The sequence below is a fragment of the Equus asinus genome, chromosome 13 (assembly GCF_041296235.1).
Source record: "Equus asinus isolate D_3611 breed Donkey chromosome 13, EquAss-T2T_v2, whole genome shotgun sequence".
NCBI classification, from domain to species: Eukaryota; Metazoa; Chordata; class Mammalia; order Perissodactyla; family Equidae; genus Equus; species Equus asinus.
The window spans coordinates 25,556,686-25,570,114 of NC_091802.1; the positions used below are offsets into that span (position 1 = coordinate 25,556,686).

General features: G+C 39.0%; 1 protein-coding gene across 4 annotated transcripts in view; it reads right to left on the bottom strand.

Moving 5' to 3' along the window:
- Positions 1-13,429, bottom strand: part of TADA2A (transcriptional adaptor 2A) — a 49,814-nt gene that overhangs the window by 25,840 nt on the left and 10,545 nt on the right. For 3 of the 4 annotated variants that reach the window (XM_014862264.3, XM_014862265.3, XM_044745750.2), the window contains exons 4-7: positions 13,180-13,239; positions 4,569-4,660; positions 2,268-2,425; positions 863-951 (exon numbers count right to left, since the gene is read on the bottom strand). In XM_014862264.3, the coding sequence (XP_014717750.1) occupies positions 863-951; positions 2,268-2,425; positions 4,569-4,660; positions 13,180-13,239 (399 nt within the window). Of the gene's footprint in view, positions 1-862; positions 952-2,267; positions 2,426-4,568; positions 4,661-13,063; positions 13,240-13,429 lie in introns of all 4 variants that reach the window. The other variant, XM_070482840.1, reaches the window with a different exon arrangement.

The window sequence follows — 13,429 nt, forward strand, 5'->3', positions numbered from 1 at the left end:
CTATTGTTCTAAAAATTAAAAGTTATCTGTTCATATAATGCAACCCAAGAAAATCTAACTCTGACTAGGCCTTCAAGTATTTAGGTAAAAAAACCGTCTGCATCGTGTCCATGGGGTAACTCTACAATGTCAGCTGCCATGAACAAAATGTTGACCTGGGCGTGGCTAGCAAAATTATTTGTAGTTTGCTAAACATTCAAATTACCTTCAGAAGCACAGTAATTGTGGATTAGATGATAAATCGATACTTGCGACTAGTCGCATGGCTTTTAACTCCATGGCTGAATGAGGAACACAGCTTTTATACAGATTCATCATTCTTTATATACCTGTGACTACAGTATGGGGGGCAGCAAACTACAGCCTATGGACTAAATTCAGTCTCCTGCCTGTTTTTGTAAATAAAGTTTTATCGAAGCACAGGCATCCTCACCTGTTTATGTATTACCTATGCTGCTTTTGCACAGTAATGACAAAGTTTAGTTGCAACAGAGACTTTATGGTCTACAAAACATAAAACATTTACTACCTGGCCCTTAATAGAAAAAGTCTGCCAACCCCCGATATAGTACAACCTTGAAACTCCCAAGGTGTGGCATGTGAACCAGACTACAGAAAGCCCAGACCTCCTAACGAAGTGGGAACCAACACCAACGCAACTTAAGAAATAGGTTCTTGGTCTGAAGAACTTTTACTATTCTCCACGTGAAAATGTTTACAAATGAGAAAAGGTACTCAAATAGAAGAAAATGTAGCTGCCTAAATAAGGCCCTCCAAATTATAGTGCTTTGAAAATCTCTTTTTAGGGGTACGGAATCTATGAGTAAGAGAAATATCCAAAACAAAAACAAGTTTCTCCTACCTCAATGAAATCTGCTCGAGCTGGCATGTATCCTGCCATGTCCCGAGAAAGCAAGGAGTCGAAGGTAGGTCGGGGAGGGTCATCTGCAGCTGGAAGAATTTAGGGTTTTTCTTAGTTACTTAATAAAATATGAGCATGAAAAAACTGACACAGAAATAGCTCTCATTTATACTCTGAAATATTTTTGTTTGGAGAAAGACTGTGTCTGAGAGAATAAATAAAATTCAAAAGATTTTTATAAATGGAAAAGTGAAAAAGATAAAGTATTATGGAAACACATTGATTTCTTTAAAAGGATACTAAGACTTTGGGAATCTTCTAAACAAATATGGAGAAATTTCCTCTGATTTTTGCTTTTCTAACATGAGAGAAAACCAAGGATCCTTCCATTAACATTACAGAACATAAGTACCTGTCTGTGATAACATAACCCTGTCTGTTTCAGCTCCCTGACCCCTTAGGATCAACCTCAACTTACAAATATCACCTAACTGAGAGGCAAAAAAAACACTGGAATTGGAAGTTAGCTGGAATTGAGTTCCAGTTCTAACATCCACTAGTCCCATCACCTTGAACAAATTACTTAACCTTTCTGAATCTCAGCTTCCTCGTGTTTAAAACAAAGCACTTGCTCTGCCTGTCTCACTGGGTGGCTATGAGGAAGAAATGATCTAACTGATTTGAGAACAAGGCACTAACATCCAAAGTGCTACTCAGATAGGAGGTATCATTAGGCTTTGATTTAGTGAAACTGTTTCTAGAGAATGTGAGGAATGGGGTGGGGGAGGAAAACATTCATATCTCATTACTTGTGCTCTGGGAGTCATTCACGAGCGATGTCATTTATAATTCATCATGGTTCTCATTATGTTTTGTTAGAAGACCCATGAGTCCCTCAGCCACATGAGATGTAAAAAAAAGGCTTGCTATTACTACCACAACCAAGTGAACAAAAATAACAAATTGCTTCTTGGACTTAATACTGGGATGATTAACACCAAGTCCAATACTGCACTCTCTTAAATAACTAACATCTACAGTCAGAAACCCTCCAAAGGGGTTATAAAAAGGCTTGTACTCACAAGAGCATGGAAAGCTTGGTTCATTTTGGACATCTCGTCCCAAGGAAGCAAGCTTAAAGTTAACTGATATGTTCAAGAGCCTCAGAGTAGGTGGAACTACACACTTGATCCAGGCATCCTGATATCCATTATAGAACTGACCTCTGAAATACATTATCTTTTTGCCCCATTATGGCCCTGACTCTCAATAACTGCCATGCCAACTCCTCCTAACTCCCATAAGCTCTTTAGCTGTCCAGATCACCAAACTACTGTTTATCTACTACAGCAACAGGGCCCAAGGATGCACTAAGTATCTCTTACCAACACAGGAAGGAACTTACAGTGAAATGGAATGGCTGTGTCAGCAGTTTTTGCCTCCTCTGCTTGTTTCAGATTCAACAGGGTAGATGCAAACAGAGGGTTATTGATGAAATGCTTCATATAGTGCTTCTCACACTCTTCCTTTGTCTTGGTGCACATCTGATTGGCTACATCCTGCCTACAGGAGTGTGAGGAAAAAAGAGAAGGAAGTAGTGCTTTCATTTATAAACAATGGTCAAAGCATGGTTTGTTCTTTCCATATGTCACGTCCTGTCCACATAATGTCTGGAATTTGATACTTCCAAACTGATTATCATGGAGACGTCAAAAGAACAATGACACAAATATAAGTCTAGCATTGATATAATCTGATGTTCCAAATCTTGCTGTTCCAAGATATAGAAGCAATATCTAAAAAGCTCTTTCCTTTCCACCAAGGAGGATCACTAGCAAATCTGTAAATTTCCCTCCCCAGGAAAAGAATTGCTATAAATAGTAAGCCACTTCAGAACATTCAAAATGTACATAAGTATAGTTTTATATTTGCGTGTCTTATAGTTTACAAAACACTTCACATGAACAAGTGTTTCTTTACTGGAGTTCCTGCAATAGGCCAAGTACTAAACTACAAACATTCATAACATAATTTAAGTTAATCCTAGTATTAACCATGTGGTGTATTTCCTATCTTGATTTCACAGATAAAATAATCAGGCCCAAAGAGACTAAGAAACTTGCTCATGGGGCTGGCCCCGTGGCCGAGTGGTTAAGTCTGTGCGCTCCGCTGCAGGCGGCCCAGTGTTTCGTTGGTTCGAATCCTGGGCACGGACATGGCACTGCTCATCAAACCACGCTGAGGCAGCGTCCCACATGCTACAACTAGAAGGACCCACAATGAAGAATATACAACTATGTACTGGGGGGCTTTGGGGAGAAAAAGGAAAAAATAAAATCTAAAAAAAAAAAAAAAAAAGAAACTTGCTCAAGAACGCAAAGCACATAGCTCACAAAGCCAGAACTTGTACTCGAGACCCGACTCCTAGCCCATATGGTAGAGAGGTAGAGGTGAAACCCCTCCAAGTCCTTTCTCAACCTCTCTCTTTCATAGTACTTCATCTGTCCTTCTTCTAAAGCATTACTATGCTCTGCTTTGTACTTCGATCATCTCTCTGTATATTTTGATTCCCCTACTAGACTATAAGCTTCTTGAAGGTAGGATACATATCATAATTCTAGCACCCTCACCAACAAGCTTAGCACCTCACCCACAGTAGATAGAAAAATAATAGTCTGTTTTGTGGTCTTTGTTAAGAGGGAAGGGGGACAGGGAGGATTAGCCCATTTTAGAGCATTAGAACGGAAAGCAAAAAATGAAAAACCAAAAAAGCCAAAGACGACTAGCAAGCTCCTCACGGGTGATCAATTTTTCTATCTTTTTTGGCATTCCCCATAGCACACAATAGTTTGATGCTTAATAAATGCTGAATGAATGAATACAAGCAAAATGTGAACTAAACTCAAGTCTCCTTCAGGGCCTGGACATAAGAGAGGCAGCACAGTACATGTTATTAATATCCGGATAGACTGTATAGACTAGAAAGTCAGGACAGGGAAGACCTAGTTAAGAGCCCTTCACTAATAAGCTATGTGATCATGAGAGATCATTTTAACTCCCTTCAGATTCTTTGTGAACAAAATATATTTAATAATGCCTCTGCTGTGGAGTTCACAAAATTAAATCATCAGTGTGAAAGTACTCCCAAAAGGCAAAAGCAAAAGTGCTGTTATTAGTATTAAGTGGTGTTGCCTCCTAGGGTAACAGCAATGAGTACTGTTTAATTCTGCCAAGCTTGGACTAAGGCAGGAATCCACAAGCTGAAAACAGGGAATGCAAATAGGAAGTCTGTCAAACTGGAATCTCAGGTAAGCTATGGCCAGCTCCCTAACATCTGACTCACTTAAATGACGAGGGCATCTATAGCCAAGAAAAATTCATAAAATCAGACAGGGGCAACGACTAGTAAGTCTAAACTTCCCCACCTTTCAGAAAAGAATAACCAACCTTCTCCATGTTGATAAATCCAAAGTGGCCTTTTAGAACTGCCCAGTCATGAATCACTAAACAACCCACAGCCCCGCGAGGCATTTCAGCCCAGGAAAATAATCTGCAGAGGGGAAAAGGACTTGTCTCTAAGTCACAGGGCAACAGAAAAGCCACACATGGCCCCCAGACTCCTCTTTCTAAGGCTCCTCCTTTACACTTCAACAGCACGTTCTCTGAGCCCACTACGGCAGGACAACCTTTAACACCAAGCTCTTACCAATTTCCAAAGCCACAGTCCATCACAGCTTCTAAAAGGGCCATTTCTTCTTGAGCAGTCCAGCTCGGGTCAAGAACAGGAAAATCTGAGGTCTAATGAGGAAAAAATTTTGCCTAAGAACAGGTATAGAAATGGAACCCAGCAACCTCAAATGTAATACTAATTTATAGTCAAATGACCATCATTTTCATAGTATTGAGAAGTACCTAAAGTACATTCTAATTAGTTGTCCCACTCGTACTCCTACCTATTGTCCTACTCCCATTCCTATTTCTACCATTAACTACAAGAGTCTCCAATAAATATTATCAGCCATAAATGCCATGTAACTCATGCAGAAATATATATATATTTTTAAACATATCACAAAAGTAGAGATAAACATTATAGTATGTTCCCATTTAGCTAAGAAAGAGGCGAATACAAATGTGTGTATTTGCGTTTTTTAAAATGGAAGAATAAACCATACATTAAAAAAAAAAGGTTACCTATGGGGGAGGGAGGGAAAAAATAGTTTAAAAAGGACAGGGATAGAAGCCAGACCTCTTTGGATATTTCTTATTTTGTAGATTTGACTTTGAATACATAAATACTGTACATTCATTATTAAATTTCAAGATCATAAGAATCAAATGCAAAATGTACCAAATGAACTCACAAATTAATTTTAAGGCATAATCACACAGAAAGAAGCTATCCCAAGTGACTTTAAAACACAGTAATTTGACTATATATCACTAGCGGAATATACCTTAAAAGTAAAAGGAACTGCCAAAAAAAGATCTTAAATTGTTTTCAGTAGTGTTAGCATAGTGATTCTGAGATTATGCTATGTGGATGTGTTATGGGGTAAAGCAAGTAAGTAAGTGTGTTGGCATCACTGGGCAGCGAGATTTTTGGCTTGGGAAAAAAAAGATATAGAAGTAAGATCTACGAGGTTATGTAAAAACCTTGTAGCCTTGTATTTGAATTGAAAGTTTCAGTATGAACTCAGGATGTATTTTGTCTTAAAAGAATAATTTCCTAAAACTGTTCAATAAAAAGGTCTGGAAATAATGACCAATCCAGTAGCAATGAACACTTCTAGCAGCCAGTATGCAGTCTCTAAATACTATTTCCCACTAAAGCAACCAAGACTCCTTGAAGGAAAAGCTGCTTCCAGGTTTGGGTCAGGAAATGCACAAGACGAGACTGGAACATTTTGTCATACTGGAAAGCAAAGAAGCTCTCTAAAGACTGTAAGGGTCATGTCAAAAGGATTCAGAGGCCAACTTATAGAGGCCCCCACAAACCAAAAATGGAACATTTTCAGTATTAATAAGTATAATAACTGCAAAGGACTGAAACACATCAAAAACTATAAACATCTAGAGGATGCCAGGGAACCAACTCATATTTTCATAACTAGTAAATAAAGGGAAATAACCAGGTATTTATCCCGCCTTTCCTGTACAAACTTTACCACAGGGTGGCCACAAAAATAATGATGAAAAGTTTCTTTTTATAGAATTATTTTAACTCATAAATTAAAAGGAGTGATATAATTAAAAGATAACTATTTTGCAATCCCTGATGAATAGACCTAAACAATGATCATAAATGAATCTGATGTAGCCACTATATGTAACTACCAATTTATAGGAAACAGAAGACCAAGGAACATGTAAATCAGCAAAATCCAGACTGTACTAAGATCTGTAAGACAAACTACCTAGGTTTTTAAAAATCAAATAAACTATAAGAAATGAGAGAAAGAGAGAGGAAAGGGAGGAAGGGAGAGGGAGGGAGAACTCACAGAATAGAAAATACATAAGAGGCAACCATTGGAATGTTTGGATGTTATTTGTATCCCAATTAGAACAAACTATAAAATTTAAAGAAAAAAAGTTTTATGATACCACTACACACTCAGGATACCCATTAGAACAGCTAAAATGAAGAAACTATCAAAAATTGACAAGCATCTGAAGCAATCAGAACTCTCATACATTGCTGGGGAGGTGTAAAATGATACAATCTAATTAGGAAACTTTCTGACAGTTTCTTAAAAGTTAAATAATTATGTATTCTATGACTGAGCAATTCCACTACTATTTATCCAAGAAAAATGAAAATATATGTCTACCAGAAAGCCTCATACGAGAATGTTCATAGGAGCTTTATTCATAATAGCCAAAAACTAGGCAAAGCCCAGCTGTCCATCAACAGGAGAAAGGATAAATAAACTGCGTTATATTCATACCATGGAATATTACTCAGTAAGAAAAGGAATGAACTACTATGAACAAACATGAATAAATCTCAAAAACATGCTGAATGAGAAAAACAAACCAGAGTACATACAGTATGAATCCATATATATGCAGTTCTAGAATGTGCAAAAGTGATCTATGTTGATAAAAATCAGAAGAGTGATTGTCTCAAGGGTGAGAAGGGAGCAGAGATTTTTAAAAAAGCTTTCATGAGATTGATGCGGGGACGGCGAGCTGAAGAGTCGAAAGAAAGATTTCTTGGACCCTCAAGGTCTGGCAGTAGTGCTCTTTTATTTAGAGAATAGTATGGAATAGCATGGGGACAGGACCCATGGGCAGTCAGAGCTCCTGCTGCTGCCCTGAGTTGAGGGTTAGGGTTAATTTTATAAGGCATGGGTATGTGACTTATTTTTACTGGGAAAAGAAAAGATGATGTAAAAAGTCATTAAATGATTTCAGTGCAGATGGGGTCCAGTTATTGTGCAGTCATATAACTTTAGACACGAATCTGGTCAAATAGATCGGCATGTAGGTGAGGATGCCCTGGGCTTCTCTCCCTGGGGCAGCCCTAATTCATACCATAAAAATCCACCGCGTCATATAGTTTGGCATGTAGGCCAGGTCACCTTGGGCTTCTCTACCTGGGGCAGCCTTAATCCACATCAAGATGATTAGGGAAATGTGAAAAGTGATTCGAATTAATTTTAGAGAGAGATCTAATAAAATATTTACACATGAGGGGCCAGCCCTATGGCCGAGTGATTAAGTTCGTGCACTCTGCTTCAGCCGCCCAGGGTTTAGCTGGGTCGAATCCTGGGCGCAGACATGGCACTGCTCATCAAGCCATGCTGAGGCGGCGTCCCACATGCCACAACTAGAAGGACTCCCAACTGAAAATACACAACTATGTACTGGGGGGCTTTGAGAGAAAAAGGAAAAATAAAATCTTAAAAAATATATATATTTACAGATGAAATGATATAACGTCTGAGAGATTTGCTTCAAAATAGTCTGGAGAGATAGAAGGTTAGATGAAACAAGATAGGCTATGAGTTGATAATTTTCAGAGCTAGTGACAGGTATATGGCAATTCATTATACTATGTGTGGTAGCTGGTTACAATGGTGGCCTCCAATGAACTCCTAGAATTCACATCCTGTGTAATCCCTTGCCATTCAATATGGGCTACATCTGTGACTTGGTTAAGAAGGCCTGGCAGCTTCCACTTTTGTGCTCTTGGGAGCCCTGAACCACCATGCAAGAAATCTAGCCTCTTTGCTGGAAAGACCATGTGGAGAAGCCACATGAAGGAGAGGTCTCAAGGCTACCTGGAGAAGAACCAGGGCCTCTGGCAGTTAAGATGTTCCAGCTAACCTCCAATCAATTCAAGCCATCCTGAGGTGCCAAGAGTGTGAAAAAAGGCCCTTGGACTTCCAGCCCCAGCACATCTCATGAAATCGAAAGCCACTGTCCCTGTGCCCAATCTGAATTCCTGACCCACAAAACTGTGGGAGATAATAAAATGGTTATTTTAAACCAAGAAGTTGGGGCCGGCCCTGTGGCTGAGTGGTTAAGTTTGCACGCTCTGCTTCAGCGGCCTAGGGTTTCGCCAGTTTGAATCCTGGGCGCGGACATGGCACCGCTCATCAAGCCACGCTGAGGTGGCCTCCCACATGCTACAACGAGAAGGAACCACAACTAAAAATACACAACTATGTACCAGGCGGCTTTGGGGAGAAAGAGGAAAAATAAAAATATCTTTAAACCAAGAAGTTTTGAGGTAGCTGTTAGGTAGCAATAGATAACTGAAGCACCATTCCTTCTATTTTAGTGTATGTCTAAAATTTTCTATAAATTAAAAAAAAAAGTGACACAAGGTCTTCAGATTACACAGGCATTCAGAAATTGTTACATCTTTTGTTAATGACAGAAAATCTCTGTGATGATTTGTGAGATTACAATACTAATAAGCAATACATTTTTATCTGAGCACATATTATGAATACATCTAGCACATGAGGTTCTATGAGATCTAAGAGAGAAATTTCACAGTCTATGTTAAATTCACAATCATCACTCAATCTAGCAAGTACCATTATTATACTTAAATAAGACAACTCATAGTTGAAGAGCCTATGTTATTTCAAAAACTGTATTTTGGAATATTAATTAGCCCTCACCAACTTTACTGTGAGATAAATGAGAAAGACTTTCTATACCAAAAAATAAATAAATGGGCATAAGGCAGTTTTTCTTAAGGATGAATCAATGTTATTCAATTCCTGAACCCAATCTCAGCCCTACTAAATCAGAATCTCTAACAGCAGGGTCTAGGAATTTATAATTTTAAGAAGCCCCAGGTGATTCTGATGCACTAAAGTTTAATAATCACTGGTATATGGGGTCGGCTCAGTGGCACAGCAGTTAAGTGCACACATTCCGCTTTGGTGGCCCAGGGTTCGCCGGTTCGGATCCCGGGTGCGGACACGGCACCAATTGGCAAGCCATGCTGTGGTAGGCGCCCCACATATAAAGTAGGGGAAGATGGGCATGGATGTTAGCTCAGGGCCAGTCTTCCTCAGCAAAAAGAGGAGGATTGGCAGCAGATGTTAGCTCAGGGCTAATCTCCCTCAAAAAAAAAAAGAATCACTTGTATAAAGGGTGTGGCAGAAAAGGTGCCTTAACTTGTTCAAGGTTCTAAGAATTATAAGACAAAATTAGGCATAGAACTCAGAAATCTTGATTAATGCACCACCCACCACAGCATGAGTAACTTCCAAAAATACAGCACTGTGAGATGACAAAAGTACTGAAAACCATTTAAAGTTTTCATATGCAAAAAAAAAAAATCAAGTTTTTAGTGGCTTCATGTGTAAAAGCCAAAATTTGATCATCATTCCTACACAAGAAAGATTCTTCTTTCCCTTGTCTGGGAATAGATAAGACTGGCAGAAAAAAAGGAGTATTAGTAACCTGTAAAGGCTCCCCAAAGTAAAGGACAGAATTCCGACATGTGTTTGTACGGGTGTTGAGTACATGAGAAAAGAATGATGTAATCAGAAGAATTAAGTAGACTTGGAATGAAACTTAGTCAGTGCCTTCACCATTATGCAGAAGGCATGGTGCTCAGAACAGCTAAAGAGAGCTCATGGTCAGCTTTCCTACAGTGGATAACCATCAATCTACTCAACTTATACTGAATTATCCTTGAAGGAATTATTCTCACAATTCAAATGAATAAATTTGTATTCTGGTTCTGGGCATTCTTGTGTGAATTTGGGAAAGAATAAACCACTTTTCTGAAGATCTGATAACCTGGTGAAATGAACTCAAAGCCATAGCCACTTTGACCACACTCTCCCAACCCTTCAGTCATTTGGCAACTAACAAAAGGGGGAAAATTTATTTATAGGAAAGGATGATCCACATCAAGTTACCAGAGAAATGCCAATTAAAACAACAAGATACCACTATATATCTATTCTAATAGACAAAATCTAGAACACTGACAACAACAAATGCTGGTGAAGATGTGGAGCAACAGGAATTTGCATTCATCACTGGTGGGAATGCAGAATGAATGGTACAGCCACTTTGGAAGACAGTTTGTCAGTTTCTTACAAAACGAAACATACTCTTACCATGTGATCCAGAAATCACATTCCTTGGTCTTAACCCAAAGGAGTTGAAAACCTTTCCACACAAAAACCTGCACATGGATGTTTACAGCAACTTTATTCATAACTGTCAAAACTTGGAAGCAACTAAGACATCTTTCAGTAGATGGATGGATAAACAAACTGTGATACACACAGATCATGGAACATTATCCAGTGCAAAAAAGAAATGAGCTATCAAGCTATGAAAACATATGGAAGAAACTTAAATACATATCACTAAGTGAAAAAAGCCAATCTGAAAAGGCTACATGATTCCAACTATATGGCATTCTACAAAAGGCAAAACTACGGAGACTGTAAAAAAGATCAGTGGTTGCCAGGGCTTGGGGTGGGAGTAGGGGGATGAAGAGGCAGAGCACAGAGGCTTTTTAGGGCCATGAAACAACTCCTGTACTATAATGGCGGATACATGACATTATATAATTATACAAACCCATAGAATGTACAACACTAACAGTGAACTCTAAAATGTAAACTATGGACTTTGTGTGATAATGAGGTGTCAGTGTAGCTTCATCAACTATGACAAATGTGCCACTCTGGTGGGGGATGTTGATAATGGGAGAGGCTATACATTTGTCAGGTCAGGAAATAAGGAAAATCTCTCCTTTCTACTCAATTTTGCTATGAAGCTATAACTGCTCTAAAACCCAGGCTAATATAAAAAAGTCTATTCCAAGTCTTATAATTAGTGAAGAAACTATTTAGAAGACTGAAGGTGTTTAGAAAGAGGTAGGGGAAGGCTAGCCAGTTGGCTGCCAAGAACTCTTACTAAGGAGCATTTCTTTGCTTAATTCATTATGGACCAGTAACTGACTCTCAGGATTAAAGGCCCAGAAACTCATCCTAAACAGGACTCCACAAATAGTCAGACTCAGAGATGATGATTCACCTTTTCTAAACTTTCTCTTTTTTTGAGGAAGATTAGCCCTGAGCTAACATCTGCCACCAATCCTCCTCTTTTTGCTGAGGAAGACTGGGCCTGAGCTAACATCCATGCCCATCTTCCTCTACTTTTTATATGTGGGATGCCTACCACAGCATGGCTTGACAAGCAGTGTGTAGGTTTGCACCCAGGATCCGAACAGGCAAACCCCAGGCTGCCGAAGCGGAAGGTGCAAACTTAACCGCTGCACCACTGGACCGGCCCCCTTTCTAAACTTTTAAGAGACTGAAGTAGATACACTACAGTGCTGTGGTAGGCAGAAATTCTAAAGATGTCCCCCTTTTCTCTCAAGATTCCTGTCCCCTGATTATTCAATCAAACACTAACTAGACATTGCTGTGAAGGGACTTTGTTGATGGGATTAAGATACTAATCAACTGACGTTAAAATAGAGAGATTATCCTGGATTATCCAGGTGGGCCCAATGTAATCACATGGACCTTTAAAAGTAAAAAAGAGAGGCAGAAGAGTCAGAAAGATTCAGCAAAGGACAGATGAAGCAGAAAGGGAGGTCAGAGAGACTGCAAGCATTTCATCAATAACCCCTCAAGGACTCCCTGCCATTGCTGGCTTTGAATATGGAGAAAGGGGGCCAGGAGCCTCTAGAGGCTGAGAGCAAGCCCTGGTCAACAGCAAATAAGGAAACAGTAGCACCAGTCCTACACGCAGTAGTAGCAGAAGTGAATTCTGTCAACAACCCGAATGATAATGGAAGTGGACCGGAAGCAGATCCCCCTAGGGCCTCCAGATAAAAGCTCAGGATGGCCAACACCTTCATTACAGCCTTGTGGGACCTGGAGCAAACCAGCGGGGCCTAATGGTCTTCTGACCTACAGGATTGTGACATGATAAATTTGTGTTGTCTGAAGCCACTTAATTTTTGGTAATTTATGGCAGCAATAGAAAACTAACACAAGTGTCAATGGACTAATCCACAATGTGAAATTATTACTGTCAAGCAGATGCCTAGCCAGCATTCTTTCCTGTAAGAAAAACTACACGGAAGGCCAAATATAAGAAAACCACTTGGTAAATTAGGAGTTATGCTCTGATAACTGAGAAAACTATCCTGACAAAGGTAATTCTAACTGCCAAGCAGATCAAATATTCACTTTGATTTATTAAAGCGCCCATTCCTCTGGCTAGAGTTGGAAGGACACTATCAACAACCACCTCTCGTTTCTTCTTTAGAGGTGGCAAATACATCAATCAAATTACAGCCAAGTTTTATTCTGGCCTATAAGCCACTCTGTCTCTTTGAAGTGATTTTATGTATTACATCATTCACTCTATGTTCATTTTATAATTTAACTCTCAGGGGTAACTAGTTTCCCCAAGGCAGGGAGATGGAGTGCCAGACATAAACTTCACCACTGCTCACATGAACCACATAAAAATACCACTAGCCAAAACACAGCAACAACACATTTACTCTATGTTTATCAATGGACCTAAACAGTAGCATACCTCTTACTCTTACATCATTAAATCTCAAAAAGTACTTCTTTTAAATTCCTTCTAATTTGAAACAAAAATCTGAGTATATAAAATGATTTTTAGATTTAAATGCCTTGTTAGATACATAAAACCTTAAAAAGCTTACTGGATAATAATTACCTAATTCAGAAGAGTAGAGAAAAGGGAAACAGAGACTTGGAGATGAAGAAAAAAAGACTAATGCCCAGTATAATACTCGAAAAATGAATGGAAATTCCCCGCAACTTCATCATTACCATTATTTCGTAAGTATGATCACTTTGATGTTTCTTGTACTCAAATCCTCGAGTGAAACACTGCAAAACAAAGGAAAATTAAGTTAACCAAAAAGCTACTTTTTAAAATCCTTTCTTAAAAGACAGAAGATGATTTCAGGGTATTCTACTTGTAATGAGTTATTAAGAATTCACTTAATCTTGTGAGGAGCCACAATAGGATGGGGTTATATTCATGATCCCAGCTTTTCAGTGGCCCACCTAGAGAAAA